The sequence below is a fragment of the Cavia porcellus genome, unplaced genomic scaffold (genome assembly GCF_034190915.1).
Source record: "Cavia porcellus strain 051 isolate PalLab524CR breed Dunkin Hartley unplaced genomic scaffold, mCavPor4.1 scaffold_30, whole genome shotgun sequence".
NCBI classification, from domain to species: domain Eukaryota; kingdom Metazoa; phylum Chordata; class Mammalia; order Rodentia; family Caviidae; genus Cavia; species Cavia porcellus.
In genome coordinates, this window is record NW_026947513.1 from 26,235,417 (window position 1) to 26,253,413 (window position 17,997).

Here is a 17,997-nt window from a genome sequence, read left to right on the forward strand (position 1 = left end):
GGAAAAACGACCTTTCAAAAGTTTATCCAGCCTTTTGCTTTGATCTTTGTCATCAAATTCTCTGTGACTCATTTCATCTACAAAGAGGGTAACTACTATCTGCCTACTTTAATTCAAGATTTGAGAAGCTCAACTTAAATATGTGTTGTTCAAAACACTATGAATATGTGCAAATGAAGGTCATTTTTAACTCTGTATTAACCATGTAATTATATTTTTTATACTTAGTCATGCTTAGGGGACATTGGGAATTACTATGTTGCAGTTAGTGGCCAATTTTGGATTGAAAATTGAAATACAAATGCTATATGAGTTAAATAAAACAATTCTGAATTTCATTTTTAAAAGGCAGTAACATTCAAAGGCACCATTCACAGCCCGAAGTACTGTTCCTTTTCACACATTACAAGGAGTTGGGGATCCCTTAATTATTCTCTAAAACTTTCTAATGGTGAAAATTGATAGACTTTTCATACAAATATTTTAGCTTATATAGCTCTGAGTTACTGAGAAATCAGAAGTGAAGACAAAAAAGAAATCACTGGATTTGATGAAATTCAGTTAGAGAAAATAAGTCATATGTGAACACTGTATGCAAGTGAAATAATTTCTTTTTATACTAATGATTAGATTATCTAGTCAATTTATTCTTCAAATGAACAACTAAGAAGCCTCTGTTAATTCTGTTATTTCTCTTTGCCTCCCCACCTAATTTATTTTTAAATACTTCAAATAAAAAGTTAAGAAAAAAAATGAGTTTATCTGGACCTCAGGTCTCCAAATTTTAAATCGTATATTTTTGTCACTTTAGAAATGGGGAGTAGGGATTTAGCTCAGTAGCATAAGTGCCTGCGTGGTAAGTGCGAGGTCATGAGTTGGAACCCTGGTAGTCCCCCCCAAAAGAATCTATAAAATGTAAATAATTTTTAGAAGAAAGCTAATAAATTATATAAGAATAGGTAAGACTTGAGTTCCTCACCAAAGCAATAGGATGATTTTAATGGACTACTGAATGAAAACAGCTTCTCACCACAATTCAAAGCATTTTCCTCAAGGCCAGAAATACATTCACATTCATGAAATAACTTATGATAACCATTTTTTGTACAAGTGCTCTTTATTAAATATATACATATACACAGAATTTATTGGGCTTTATTGTACTAAAATCAACTTGTAAATGAGGGATTTGGGCTACATGAGTACTACAGTATCTTTCAGACTTAAAATGTGTTGAATCTATGCAAGACCTAGAGAGATAAATAAGGAACTCTTAGATATGACTTACAATTGATATTTGGCATTTGTGCATTTTATATCTCATATACAAGTGTCACAAGGCAATGCAATAAGTGAAAAGTTGATGCCAATTTATTAATACAATTTCTAAGGAATAAGAAATCCTGTCTGCAAAGTGGCCATTTTTTTCAGAACATTCCTCTAAACATTCAGAGCACATTCAAACACACACACACACACACACACACACACACACACACACACGCGCGCGCGCGCGCATATTCCTAGAGCATGAAGAAACAAGTAGAATGAGAAAATCTGGAGATTGGACCTGGATTAAACTGTGTAAAACAGCTGCAAGAAATTCAATTATACATTTAAGCCTATAGAATGAAACATAGAAGTCAACATGTGGATATCCTGAAAAACAGCACACAGAGTTAGTAGCATTCCATTCTGTGGAAATGACATTTTCCTTCCCTCCTTTAATTTGGACATACTCCCAATTGTTATAAAACTTTACTGCAATTTTCAGAAAACAAATAAACATCTACCAAAAAATGTGAAACTGTGGACACAAAACATTCTAGTATGGCTAGCATTTCACGGACTCTTACAGACTTACGCTGGGGAAAGCATCTAAAATGTCTGTGTAGAGTTATTATTTCTGGATGATTCTATGATGGTCATCAAATTCTATTATGTGATCCTTATCACATTGGAGACAGGTAACCTATTAGGTCTTACAGTGTCCAGATTTTTCTTTTCAGGTACATAGTGTTTTACACTTATGGAACACTCTGTACCACCTTTTCATTGTATTTTGGAAACCAATTGCTGAAACTGTACTAACATTTACTAACATCATTGTGGCTATGTGAACAAATATACTTGGTATCCTCTATTTTGGATATGTTGTCAGACTCTAACTAAATTCCCTTCATTGAAGAATGCAATGTCCTCTGCTAAATTATGGTTGGTCAGCATGCATTGGCTGTTCTAATATTTAAGTGATACTGTAGATAAATGTGAAAGAACTTCCGTAAGAGACTGTCTACCACAGTGCCTGAAAATAGTGGGCTTCAGTCTCTGAATAAATACGTGATGAATGAAAACAGTACATAAATGAAGGAGTTCCTATGACAAAGAATTCATACAATGAGTTAACTTTGGCTTGGAGCACAAGATTTCAAGTCAACCGTAAAATACTGCTTGGACCAATATATGAAAGGACACATTTCCCTGGTCTATGTCTTTGTTTAGGATGCAGCATAGGTTCCACTGTATCAGTCAGGATTAGGTTTGTTCCATTGTCCTTTCACTGATATTTTAACAAGAAAATTCTTTCCTTGCAGGCACTCAGACAATCACCAAAGGTCAGTACATGTTATAAATAATAAACAATTCTGGTTAAGGGGAGTGCCACTGGGAAATTTATGGTAGCTGGCTGATATTCATAGGGAATTAAAAATGCTGTTGTCTGTTTTCAAATTTCAATGCAAAAATATGCATCACATATCTCTAATAGCCCTATTTCTCTTGTTCCAGGATAGTCTGTATTCCATCTAATTTGAACACTGAATAGATCCTTTTTAAATCATCATTCTGAAAAGAAAGATGGTTCACATTCTCTTCACTGAGGAATTAATTAACTCTCGCAATAACTGGCTTGCATTTTTTAAATGGAAAAATTACGTAGAATTTTTATTTTAGTATCTAAGAATAATCATCTTTAAAAACATTTAAAAAGACAGTCTGCATTTTCATCAGCTTTTAGGAAACTATTATAGCAACAAAATTACATTAGACTTTCTGATTTCTCCATAGTGTCCTTAGATAAATAAACAACCCAATAGACCATGTTAAATGCCCCAAATGTGACTGGAAAGAGAATACGTGCGTATTGGTCTATTTTACTTGTACCAGACCCAGAAGGCGGTGGAGCAGGGGGAGGAGTGGCAGCTGACAGCTTCCCAGGAGCCCCTGTGGTATTAACTGTGGTCTTAACACGCGCCAGTCTTGACCCAAAAACACGACGAGAAGCAGTCGATTCAGCTGCAACTTGTCTTGACACAAACCCAGTTCGGCTGGGAGTTGAAGAAGGAAGAGACTGCAGTCCTCTCGCAGCAGATATCGTCTCAGCTGCATTGGCTCGACTGAAAGGGTTTGGACTGGAAGCTAAATAGGACTTCGGTGTGACCTCAGAAGATTCTTGAACACCAGTGGCAGATTTATTCAAATGATTTCCCATTTCGGTTTTACTGCCAACGTCAGATTCCGAGTGAACCAAAGCATTTGTTCTTTTTCTCATGTTCAGATTGGTATTTGTATTCTGAAAAAGCATATTAAAATTTTATATTGGTTATGTAATTTTAGATAGATCTGTACAAAATTTAAAGAGATGAAAATACATAAGGTTATGCATGTCTATAAAATAAATTTTTATTAATCTACTGTAGCCACTCGACTTGCTGCAAAAGCTTAAATGTATTTAACAAAAAGAATGCATATATTTGAATCTATGAATCTAAAATGTTCTATTTTGAAATATGATCCATTTTAATAAACAACTGAAATCTATAAAGGCTAGCGTTTAGTACTATGAACTACTTTTATACTTAATATTAAGTATACACAATTATAGCTATATAAGCTCTTTGTTCAAATTTTATTATAAATAAGTATGCTTTAATGTATCATACATAGTTCAAACAGTTTTATAAGTATACTTATTTTTACAAACATTTACAGCTCATACGCACAGAATAACAACCATAATAATTATCTACACATACACGAAAATGCTTTCAAAAAAACTGAAAACACTTAATTTCCAAATCCCTGGAATTCATTTTTGTAAAAGAATCTTAGATAGGTAATACATTATTAAAAACTTTAAACATCATGATACATTTTAATGTTTCACAATTAATAACAAAAATATAAGCGAACCTTAATTTTAAATGAAAGGTTATGTTAGATATATAACACATATCACCAAATAGTTGCATCCATAAGAGTTTGAACCATTAACCAATAAGGAGCAATTAAATTCAAATGTAATTCAATATTTCCCATGGAATTAGTTTATTTGTAAAATAAAACTATATATGAATAAAGCTTTGTGATAAGCCATTAAAATAAGTCCTCTTATAGTTTTGATGTATACAATAAATAATTAAATAGTCTATACTAGATTGTCTATGCAGGCTATGAAGCAAAGAAATTGCTCAGCTAATCCTTAAAATAGTCATGTGACCTTTAAAAATACTATGATTATTTAACAGTCAATTATCCACGCTAATAATGTTTATCCTAGATTATAACAAGATTGTATAATGCATTCTCTCCCTGCCATTATATGAAATAAGTTATGGATGCTGAAGCAGAGAAGCAGAGAGGAGAAAGAAGAGCTGCTCCTAAATGACTGACTGGAGGGGCCAGGCCTGAGGGAAAATTCAGATGACACATAACATCGCTAAATTGTGTATAATTAATTGGGAGCTCATACTAGACAGAAAAGCTTATTCTAAAAATATCTTTCTCAGTACCACATTAGTTGAGGGTTTTTGAATGTTCAATCCATACCTCATGTACCTGTGAATTGTAACTTCAAGGTCAATGACTGGAGAAAAAAGCAAAAACCAAACTAATACCAAATAGCAGCTTCAACAAAGCACATAGCCAAAGCAGACTCTGCGAGATTTAGAAAGCATTCTTCATGTCAGCTTGGAGTATTCTTCTAAGCAGGTTGCAGATAAACTAATGAGAAATTGTATCCTAGCATATGGCACCTAATTTTGGGGAAGACAATTGAAAGCAAAATTGACATCGACCTAAAAGCTAGAGATAGCATTACTTATCCTGCACATTTCTTCTACAGAACATAATATAAGTGGTGTCTAATTAATCCTCAGACTATGAATATCATTTTAACAGAAAGGAATAATAATTACCAGTTGACCTTAATTCTAAGATGTTATACAGATGATAACGACAATAAAAAAGGTTAAGAAAACACTTAAAGTATATATATTAGCAATACAATATATACTCCTACACTTGACAATCAAAAATATAGCTATATATATATTTCTATATATATATATATTCAAAAAAATATATATATATACATTTCAAAGATATATTTGAAGGCCAAATTGAGTCAAAGATGCTAAGAAGAAAAAGAAAGAGGGCAAAAAAGGAAGAATTGGACATAGAGGAAAGAAGTGATTATAATCACTAGCAGTGAAGAAAGAGAGTTTCCACAGTGGGAGGCAAAAATGGCAGAATCTCTAATGAGAAGGCAGGCCTGAGAATCTGAGGAGGCCAATATTGCTAGAGTTCAGAGAACAAAGCACAGAGAGGAGAATGATGAGCAAAGACAACTCCACAAATATGAAGAGAGCCCCTACTGAGTATTTTGCTAGGCCAAGATTAGTTAAGAAGTATCCAAAGCTAAGAAACAGAACCACAAAGAAAGATCATAGGAAACACTACCTGACATTTTCACAAAACCAGGAAGAATGCATGTTCCTACCAGAGGTGAAAATGGCAGAGTTCATGTAGCGTTTGACAGAGTACTCACAAGGTTCTTACCTCAGGAGTGAAAGAGTTTTGCACTAGAATTAAATTACAGGACATTATGGTGGCAGTTCAACATGGTGGAAGGCCAAATCATCGGGGATGCTTACCCTGACGGCCACTTCCTCTTTCTTCCCCGTTTACAACTACCTCCTTCCTTTCCCAGTGAGTGCAAAAAAAATTCCAGTCAGCTCCTCATACATCATCAGTGCCCAGCCCAAGCAGCACATCCAGTCAAAGATCAGGTATACCCCACACCCCCATATCTGGGCAGAGGAAAAGGCCAAACTCTTGCTGTTGGTGGGCTCCTATCCATGTCCTTTAAATAAAAAGGCCCTTTTATTTTTTCTTATATCCTCTCCTTTATTGCACCAGAAAACTCTAAGAAGTAGCATGGCATAAATGGCTAAACTCTGCCTTTGTAATATCTCATAACAAGCTTGGAAAGTATGACACTGACTCCAGTGATTTACCTGCACCTCAGAACAAAGCATAAAACATTAAAGTTCTTCTTCACTTCTTCTAGGCACCAAAGCTTTTCTGGAACTCCCCCAATCCTATGAGTCATCTTCTTAATGGTTGCCAGTTGATCATCTCTTTATTCATGCCTTTTGTGATACATGCACTTTCTCCCCACCAGGAGATGGAGTTGGTTTCCCCGCAAATCACCTAAGACATTTTTTTGGTGCAAGTCTGACCCTCATGAGTTCTTGCTTGCTTCCACTGTCTCCTGAAACATTGTTACCAGCACCATAAAAGGCAAGGCAGGCTAAACTTCTGGAGAAAGAGAGATCATTCTGAGCATAACCAGCAGTTCCTGAGAAGTCATCCCGGAATGACGTGAGACAGATGAGTCTGTCTTAGCTAAGAGAAAATAAATTGCCTGGAAAAGCTTAATTAAGAGCAACACAACCTATAGATGTAGGAGCAAAAGTAAATTATCTGCTATATGTGTGTGATGCATCACAGTGGTTTGTTATGCCGCATTATTATAGCCCTAGATAATACGTGCTGTACAGATCAAGGGTCCAAATGATATTTCCAAACTCTCATAGGAATAGTTAGCTCTTCAGACATTTTAGGATAAATTCATTTTGTCCACTGATTATGAAGGATATTTAGGGGTGCTGTTACCTAATTCATAAGCAGTTAAAAGGTCAAATTATTTTCCTTTTCATAATTTCGTAGTTATAGAATTGGAATAATTTTATACTAGTGTGGATTTTAATAATCACTTTAATTCAGTTTCCCATTTTGCAGAAGAAATTAAGAGCAAAAAGTTATGATTAATTCAAAGTCATATGGTGAGTTACAGTACAATGTATTGTATTTAATTAGCCACATTAAATAGCCTAAAGAACATATCAACTTGCACTTATCTGAGTCAGCCAAGAATTTGTAGGAGTCAAAATATTATTATAGTTGGGTCCAACACTCTGAGAAGCGGAAGCAGGAGGATCACAAGTTCAAGTACAGCCTAATTAATTTAGTCACAGGGTTTGTCCCAAAACAGTAAAAAGAGGAGGTAGCTGGGAATGTCGCTAAATGAAAGAACCCTGTACTCAACTTCTAGTATCACAAAAATATTAATAATTTTAAGATTTGGAAATAAGAAACAAATATAACATATACTTTCAATAGCATAATGGAACATCAACAACCCACTGAAGAACTTCTAAGTTTTTATTATAATTTATGAGATATGCATTTGCTGTTTAAAATTTGATAGGAGTCAAAGCATCTTAAATTAAAAACTAACAAGCCTAATAATGAACAGGTTTAGCTTCCAGAATATCATGTTAACTTACAGATTTATATTTGGTAGAAAAGGTTGCCAAATTTTATGCTTCTGTTGTCCTGTCCTATCCTGAGTACGTCTGCATCTGACCTAGCAATCTTGTTCCAATACTTTTTTGTAAAAGTTTCTGTAATCTCCTATTCCTCACAAATATTTCAAATCCGTTTTCCATCACAGTCGTTCTCTCATTAATGACTCCGTCAAAATGTTTGACTAAAGTCCACTTAAGATTTACATGAATCATGTGTTTTGATGGCTTGAAAATGATACACAGGCAATATGTGCTGAAGAATTATAAGTAATCAAAGAAATATAAGCATAGACTTGAAGAATAGTCTAGAGAACAGACAGTACCCAAGCCAAAGATACAGGATTAGTCTGAGGAGGTTAGAAAGAAGGATCAATAAAGCAAGAGACTTCCTGAGACTTAATGAAGCAATCTGAACAATATAAGACTATTTACTAAAATCAAAAACCAAATCTTTATATTTCCAGTTTAAAAGTGTTAATGAGCTTCTGAGTGTAAAGACTGACTAATCATTGTAGTCTAAAGCAGATGATAGGAATGAGTTTCATATTTGTTAATTAGTATCAAAATAGATATGACACAGAATCAAGATTCTTCCTCATATTTTTACCATCAAAAATTACTATATTAGTCTCTAGATTATTATTTCTTTGCTTTGGGATAAGTTGCTAGAATTCTGTAAGCATGCTTAAAACATGCATATCATGACTCACATCCAAATCTGACTGAGAATGCCTAAAAAGTCTCAATATTTTATATATCTTCCCTTTATAAAGGAAAGTGAAATTTGACTGATTTGAGCCTTAAATCTCTGCTCTCTGCCAAGTGGCTAAATGGTACTCAAGTTATTTTGTGGTTAGGCTTCAAGGTCTGCTATAGAAAAAGTGGTTGTCATTTCCCATGATGAAAAATCACAAAATTATTGAGACATCTGTTGACCTACCTGGCATTGAACTCACCAGGAATAATATTCACACAATCTTCAAGTTTTAGAGCAACTAATATGTCAGTCAGAGTGATGTTATGCTTTACATAGATTGCAGCAACTTCAGAGGCTCTTTTAGTATTCAGGGAACACATAGTGGTTCCAAACAGGAAAAGCACCTAAGCTTCATTTGAATTTTTAAAAATGATTTAGTTGAAAATCATTTTGTCATTTGTCACAATAGCCTGAAGCAAGGAAACTGGTGGGGTAGGGATGGGAGGTGGCAGATTCAAACATTACCAACAAATTAAAGCAGCAACAGGCAAACAGGAGCAGATCCAAGCAATTTGTCAATCATGACTATGATCTGACACAATTTCTAAAGAAGCATTATCAACTGCAAAAAAAATATTCATCTCAACTTATTACTCTAGCAGCGAAGAGATAAAGTGACTAAGATTAGCTTTGCAGAATGCAGGCAGCTACACTCATATTGCTTGCTTGAGAAGCTAATGAAATTTAATAAAATGTAATTTAACCCTCTTAAATTAAAAACTAACAAGGCTAATAATGAACAGGTTTATCTTCCAGAATATCAATGAATCACATACAAAAAAAATCCAATATTTTAAAGACATTTATTAAAGGTCATTCAGAAGGGCTTCAAGGATAGTTGCACATCTTATTTAATGAGGAAATAAACAAGTACAGTAGAGGAGCTGAAGCTAAACCCCAAGATATGATTTACTGAGGGTTATCAATAGGAGTTTTAAAACATTACCATGTGCTGGAAAAACTGGCTTTCCTCATGCCAGAGACTAAAACTAGATTCATGTTTATCACTCTACACTAAACTAAAATCAAAGTGGATCAAAGATCTAAGTATTAAAAACAGAAACATTAAATCTTCTGGAACAAAAAACAGGTAGAAATCTTGAATACATGGGTACAGGTAGAGATTTTATGAATAAAACCTAGATTGCACAGAAAGTATTACAAAGAAAAAATCAGGATCTCATCTTATTAAAATGCTCTTGCACAGCAAAAGAAATCACACACAGAGTGAAAAGACAACGCAAAGAGTGGGAAAAGCTTTTAGCCAGTTGTCCCTCAGACCATGGGACTTACATTGAGAACATACAAGGAGCTGAAAAAAATCAGGCCCCCACACTCAAAGACCCAATACAAAAATGGGCATCTGAGATGGATATGAACTTCTCAGCTAAAGAAATATAAATGGTAAACAAATATATGAAAAGAAGTTCAATATCATTGATATTTCAGAAAGGCAAATTAAAACACTGCTGAAATTTAATCTCACTCCAAAAGGAATGGCTATCTTCAGGAAATCAACTAGTAACAAATGCTGGAGGAGCCATAGGAGAAAAGGAACACTTCATTGATAGTGGGGTGTAGACTAGTGCAACCACTGTGAAAATCAGAGTGCAGATTCCTCAAAAACCTAGGATTAGAGGTTCCATATGGCCCAGCTATTTCCTTTGTGGGTATTTTCCCAGAAGAATTAAAAGTATCATACCACAGCAATATATGTGCATCAATGTCTATAGCAGCACAATTTGTAATAGATAAATGTCCATCAACTGAGGAATGGATAAAAAATGTTACTTTTTATGCAATGGAACACTACTCAGTCATAAAGAAGGATAGACTCAAGACTGTCATGGACAAATGGTTGCAACTTGAGACCATATTCATAAATGAAATAAATCAGGCTCATATGTGTAAACATCATATTGTCTTCCTGGTATGAGAAACTGAAAGGGTAAATAAAGCCCAAAATGTACAACAGATATTATGAAATGGGAAAAAAAGTTGTTCAAAAGTAAAGAGGAACTAGGTTGAGTAAAGGGGGAAAGAAAGGAAGGAAATGAAAAAAATACAAGTTAGTCATATTACTAATTGCTCTTAGCTCACTGAAAAGAAAAATTTGTGTGAATATCACTCAGGGAATTTCTTATGTCCACATTTTGTACTCTGAATAACTACTTTTAAGACAACAATACACAATATATTCAGTATTACTATTCTATTATTGTTATGAAATCTTGTTTTATATTTTCCATAAAAAAGCTACCATGTAGAAACAAAACACATGAATTCCAATTAAACATGCTAAATATTTCATAAGTAGCCACCAAGGGACTCGATCATGTATTGAACTACAAACTATAGAAATAGAAATACTGAGTTCCCTATTTGTTTTATTTCATTTTCTCCCAATGTTAGTATTTAACTCAATATTTGAATTTCCATAAACTATAGAAATATTATTTTCAATATCAGTATTTGGGATAAATTCATGCCTCCAATTTGGAATCACTAGAAAAAAGAAAACTTAAAAAAATTCATTTTGCCTTCACACAAATACAACTGAGAGTTTAGAACATTGGAATTTCTTTGAGACATGTAGTGTTTGGAGATATTGTTAGTTTTGCACCATAGTAATTTCTAGTGTCTCACTTTGTTTAATAATGCTTTGTGTCTTAAATACATTGCTCCAATATAAGAAACTGCCTTATCGGAGACTTCATTAGTGTAGAACTTTTCAGCTTGGTAAAGTGGACTTCAGGGAGCTACCTATAATCGTGCTGTTACCATCAATGCTGCATGTGTAACTTTGAGAGGAAAGAGGGCAAAGGATCCTCAGTGCACTTTCTGTAAACTCAATCACTCAGTAACAAAAAGCAATATTCTAATCATTTGAAGTGTTTATAAGAATAATCTGGGAGCTGGTTAAACACTGAAAGTCTCAGGTTTTATTTGCAAGCAGTTCATTCATTGGTTGTATTATTGCCAGTGATCTGGGGATTAGAAATTGAAAATTGCTGGCTAAATTAGAATTCTAGCTAGCAAATCAGACAGAACTTGACTCCAATGCTGTACTGAATTTGTTACTAGCTGTGAGGTAACCAGTAAGTTATTTAACCTTTTGAAACTTTAAAATGCTTTTGCTCCAGGATTAATAATGGTGACTTTTTCCTAATGGATAACGAAGATAAGCCATGTAAAGCACTCAGCGCAGTGTGAAACTGTAGTAGGCATCAAATGAATATTACACAGAAATAAGCCAGCCAAGGTCAGAGCATGTGATTCTGCCTCCAAGAGAAAATTATGTATCACCCAGAAATAAGTAATTACAGGAAACAAAAATTTAGAAGGTATTTCATATATCAATGAAAATATGGCTACCACTTCCAAAAATTATAAAGGTGAACACTGAAGGAAATAACAGTCTAAAATGAAGTAGGCCAGGAAATGATGTTACTAACTGAAATAAATACAAAATAAATGGATACCTGTAGTAAAGATAAGAAGTCAAACTGGAATAAATCCAATAACTTCTGTATAAAACAAATATAAAAAGCACATTTGTATTAAATAGCAGTATCAGTAATGCAAAGATGTCACCTGGCACTCACCTGATAAGCTTTCAACTGAACTAGGTACTATATCAATATGCGACATAGTAATAATTATAATTACAAGCATTTCAACAACTAAAATTGCTGTGGCCGTACTCTTGTATCAGATTACTCTCTTTTGGGGACCTAATCAACTATCAATAAAATCTTGACATCGTTAGAGAGGCAATCAAGACTGGAGAGCCAGTTGCAATTTCAACCTAAAAGGTGATGTTCACACATTAGTATGCATTGAAAAGCCAAATCCAGAGTCTTGATTCCCAGTTATAATTGGCACACCAGGCTGGCTGGCCCATTTTCTAAATATTTGGAGTACTAAAAAGAATTATATTTATGCATATGCTGGTCTGGCACTATATTACCATTGTTTTCCTTTGTCTTTTAGTTCAATTACAGTAGTCAAAAGCAGTTTCTCTCACATATAAATTGGAGGAGTATATGAGGTGATTAAACCGTCTACTGAAAAGTGCCAGAAGGCAACAAAGGTCATAGAACCTTGCAAATTAAAACAGCAAAATGGTTGAATCATTGCTACATGGACTGAATTTTGTCCTCCTAGAATTCATATGTTGAAACCTCCAGCCCTCTGTGTTATGTAATAGAAATACAACCTTCAAGGAGATGGCTAAACGTAAATGAAGTCATGAAGGTGAAGCTCTAGTCTGATGCACAGAACTGTTACCAGTGTAAGAGAGGAAGCAGCACCACAGAAATCTCTGTCCCTTTCTACAAATGAGAACATGGTAAGGGGGCAGCCGTCAGCAAGCTAAAGAGAAGTTTCTATGGAAACTGAAATGGGCTAAGACCTTGACCCTGAACTGTCCAGTTCCTAGAATTAAGAGAAATAAATTTCTGTTGTTGAAGACCACCATCACTACTAGCTTATTATGTCTGCTTGAGTAAACTGAACCATCAATGTCAATAAAATTAAAGACACAAATTTTAATGATTTTTAAATAGTGGATATTATACTAGTACTTTTATAAGAAAACACTAAAACCTGAAAAACCTTGCAACTCTCTCTCCTTTCAAATAATTGTTTCTAGTTTATTTTACTTTCTTTTCTCACTAAGTGGATATATTTTTACAGTAACTTCAAAATCCTAGGTAAAGCTAAAATACAAGACATGCAGAGAAACCGAGATACTTTTGACAAAAATAAATCATTGATTTCTTTTAAATACTTTTATGTGTCCTTCATAAAAGAAACTACTTTCATAATCACCAAGGACATCTATGCTTTTTTTCTTAAATTGTCAAAATTTAAATTCTTTCTTATCTAAATTAAAGAAAGGTGGTTAAGTAGTGCTTTTGTTTGACTTTCTAGTTCAGACTTAGCTCCAGCTCATCTTCATTTATCCAATATTTTTCCCCAAATATTTTCACTTTCCTTCAGATTATGATCTTTTGTCTGACTGCGTTTTGTATGAGTACTAAATTTTACAAAACATTTTTAAAATACCTGAAAATGACATTAATAGCATATTTGACTATAGTTTCCTTGTTTACATTTTATGTTAAGAATATTTGATATTTAGAGTTTACATACATAGATATCTGATAAAACATTGCAAAAGAAATCTTATCACTATACAAAGTAAGTTACTATAGATTACGCATATTTCAAAAACCGAGAAAAAAAGATTTTGAATGTTGTCGCCATAAAGATAAGATAAATGTTTGTGGTGACATATATGTTTGCTGCTATTGGAACACTGCAAGTATTGTATATATATATATATATATATATATAAGCATTACAAGGTATCCCAAAATCTATGTATAATTTTTGCTTAAAAAATCTAATTTTTTAATAAAAGGAAATCTTGTTAGGTGTTCAAATGCAAATGTGTGTGACCAAATAATTTTATCTTTAGAAGCTCCATATTATCCTAGAAAATGATTTGCTTCGGCCTCAAGATATTCAGAAAACCATATAAAATTCAGTGTTTGAACAATGCTTTATTCTTAATGTAGACTTGACATGATTTAATCATAATGAAATTCTGCTGTGATAAATAGCTACCAGAACGATTCAAAGCTATGCCAACTCTGTGGGAAGATGGCACAGCAACAGTCTGAGTCACAATTTTATCTACATCAGCAGACGAAGGGACAATGTCTGTAAAGCAATCACTTATCAAGACCAGGTCCTCCTTGGTATACTCCTGCTGGGGACAAACCCAGTTCCACAACTCAAGCATTAGCAATCATGCTCCCTTCGAAAAGCACACCTGTGGGACAAGAAAGACTTGGATGAACTGACAACCTTGCTGAGTCTCTTTGGAATTCCCATAATTTATTTTGCCTACTAAATCTAAAAACTTATGATAACCTTAGTGGATTTACTTTTAGGGGAAAAGAGCTCAAATCTCATGTTTCATCTCCTGTTAGAGGTTATTATCCAGGTCAAGTGGATTGCAAACATTCACAATTAAGGTAATAAGCAATAAATGTCTTACTAAAAAAAGTGATTCAACTTATTCATTCAAAGACTTTATATTGAGTAATTTTTCTTCAAGCCGAGGGGCACTGTGCATTCAGAGGGGACAAATCTTACAGTCTTTGCAATTTCTCTTAGGAGTAATAAAAATTACAATAATTAGTAAATCCCATAAAGGAAAGCTAAAAGAACCACGAGTTTATTCCTTGACTGTGAGCTGGGAAAGCCTCTCTGTGAACGTGACAAGTTATTACAGATGAGTAGGAATGAGTCGAGTTAAAGAGCAGGTAAGGAACAAGGGACAAAAGTGCCCGGTGTTGATGGAAACAAGTTTCGGAGATTTCTGGCAGTAGTATAATAAGGTAGACCCATCACTTTCCTTGTCAATAAATATTCGAAAAAGTTCTAAAATGTTTCTTTCCACTCTTTCTTTTCTGGAAATAAGTGTAAGAATGCTTTAAATTTTAAATTTATTTAATTAATGTCTAATAACAGCATTTTGCAGGCAGAAATTCTCAATCAGCATTAACATCTCTACAATATACTGAGCACCTACTGTGGAGCAAGTACTGTGTTAAATGGGTTTCATAAATAATTTTGCGGCTTCTACAATAGCCCATGAGATAGTAGCAATATTCCTATTTTTCTAATGATTTACTGAAGCCTACAAAAGTTGGTAAGTGTCCCAATGTAACCCAATTAAAATCCATTAAAGTTATGATCCGTATCTCAAGGTCATACTCTAACCACATTAGTAGTTAGTAGCTGGAAACTGCTAATATCTAAGGTTAGATTAAGGAGAGAAAAGTGCAAAATGGTTTGCTTGAAATATATCTACAATAATCCAAACCTAATAAATCTAAAAAATGACACTATAGTTTTTCAGATTTGAATTCAATTTATGTAAGTCCAATTTTCACTGCAATTTGTACTATAATCTAAATACTGGCACTAATTCTGTGTATCCCACAAAAATTTCTGATTAGACAATTTTTCTGCTAGTTTATGTGAAAATTATTCTAGGATTCCTGCTGATTGTTCTTATTCTAATTTGTAACATTCTTTCATCTTTGTTGTTAGTCATGAAGCACTTATAGATTACATATGAGAAATATACCCTACATTCAAGATTACTTTTAAATAGACATATTTATATGATTTATTCTACAGAAAACTTCATCTTAACAACAAATATAATTTAACCAGGCAGAGTTTTTTCTTAATTAAGGAAACTTTCTCTTCAAGTTATTTTAAACATGAATCAACATCACCGCTCAAATCTGTATCATCTATGTGCTAAAAATAGTAGTATGATGTTCTCCTGCAAAGAAGCTGTTTGTCAACTTGCTTCAACAATTTCTGCCTTATGCTTGAACATAGTGCTTTACAAAGCTGTTTAAAATTTTGTATTTGAAAACAATTCAAATAATACAATTTCATATTTGAAATATATGGTAAAACTAATAGAACTTTTTCCTTTCCGGTACATAGGATGGTTCAATTTCAACTCTATTTGTAACCTAGGGAAACTAAAAACACTAGCTCTAGTTTTCAACTTGAGAATGATTCTTAAAACACGTAATTTTCTACAAATAAAGTTAAATCAGTACAGCATTGCCTGTGTCAAATTGTGCCTAAGTACATGCATGCATGTTTATACAGCTAAAGATGATGCATTAAGCCATCTTTTGTACAAAGTCTTACATTTTAAAAATCCACCTCCCTCCCTAGTCTCTTTATGTGGAAGTACAGCAGACTGATCACAAAGCATAGATTGAGTTAACTAGTTACCAAAATTCATTCCAGATCTACACCATCTACAGAAAATAGCACATCAAGTCAGCAGAAAAATTCATACCCTGCCATGACATTCCATGATAGTTACATTATTAACTACACAATTCTGCGAATAGCTAAAGTCACTTGGGTATTTTCCAGGAAATAATTGTACTTGTCCTGAGGAGTAGGCTCCATGGTATCAGCCGTAATTTTGAAGGGGACATTATCAAAACCATTCGACACTTAACAAGCCTCTCATGCTGAAACAGCTGTTCATCCGAAGTGAAAAATTTTAAAACTTTCTCTGAGCCCAGCTAATCTTACTTGAGCTAGAAAATAAGGTATTAGACTATTTTGCATGTTCTGCCACTTTATGACAAGAAAGCCAATTTTGCACTTCAGTAAAGGCAGATTGCAAATTTAGCATGAATTGAACCAGTAGCTGAGTTGCAATTTATGGCAAATGGCTCATCAGCACATTAATGTATACTGCCAAGACAACCACTCCAGCCAGGCAGGCCGGAAGCTAGAAGACCCAAACATCTTGAACACAGCAAGGGAAACATGCCCTCTAGCAACATCTATAAGCAAATCCTAAAACTAAAAGCTATTAAGTACCATTATCATTCTTGTATGACAATATATTCGCTGTTAACAAAGTGCAAACCATAGGTTCTAAAATCATGAAGATCAAGTATTACATTGTGATAAATACAAGCGTACAACCTTAAGGAAATTATTCAGCTGTTTTAAGTTTCTCCTGAGTGTAATAACAGTAACTGCTTCTTCATTATTGGTGGAGTGCTATCAGTACCATGTCTAACACAGTGCTTTGACACATTGCTTTATAATATATGTTTAGCATACTGTTTAACACACTGTTAAACACACTGTTTTATAATAACAATATTTAACACATTTAACACACTGTTTTATAATAACAATATTTAACAAGTGGCTAGCATTTCATATTCTAAGGCAGATATGTAGATAGTCCTGTGGGGTAAACCTCATTAGAGATGTTTCCATAATTTCTGTAATCAGATATTCACTATATTTTTCAGTAGATACTGAAAGTTAAATAAGCATTATAAGTTTCTACTTTAAAAATGTTGGAAACATATGAGAAACTATGTATTGCTCTATTAAAAATTCATCCAATTTATTATTCTCAGGTGAAGATAATCAACACAATTCCTTGTAGCAATGCTAAGAACTAACTACAACTCAGCTTGCACAGTGTTATGGAGTATAGGAAGAGATAATTAAAGCTTCCCATTTAAAAGTTTCTATTTGGTTAATGGATGATTCCAGGTAGGAAAAATTTTTTAAAATTTCACTTGCATGTATAGTACACTTAATCATATTATCAACAATTAATAAGATTTATATTTGCTCAAAATACAACATGCTTAAATTTCTTTCAGACTGTAAATAAGCAAAGAAAGATAACCTCTTCCATCTACTACTGTGTATCATGGCCAAATTTGGGGAAAATTTATCTACAATTACTATTTCTACTTACTGACTTGCTATTCACTTCTCAACCCATTCTTAGCTAATTCCTATCCTAACTTCCTTTAGGAAACTCTTCCTCTAGAAACTCTTTCTGTCTTAGTTCTATAGGCACGTTTTAAAGCTTGCACTTCATACACTATTTCAGTGGCATCCAACACTGATGATCTTCCTTGTTTATTTAAAATTCTCTCATAATTCCAGACTCTAGTGGTGTTCTGCTTACCTTTTTCTGTCACCAGT

General features: G+C 33.7%; 1 protein-coding gene across 3 annotated transcripts in view; it reads right to left on the reverse strand.

Moving 5' to 3' along the window:
* Positions 1-1,098: 1,098 nt before the first annotated feature.
* The window catches only part of Gabra4 (gamma-aminobutyric acid type A receptor subunit alpha4), a 67,789-nt gene continuing 50,890 nt past the window's right edge, over positions 1,099-17,997 (reverse strand). For 2 of the 3 annotated variants that reach the window (XM_063240751.1, XM_063240752.1), the window contains one exon: positions 1,099-3,571. In XM_063240751.1, the coding sequence (XP_063096821.1) occupies positions 3,038-3,571 (534 nt within the window). In that variant the 3' untranslated portion in view covers positions 1,099-3,037. Of the gene's footprint in view, positions 3,572-13,959; positions 14,252-17,997 lie in introns of those variants that run through there. The other variant, XM_063240754.1, reaches the window with a different exon arrangement.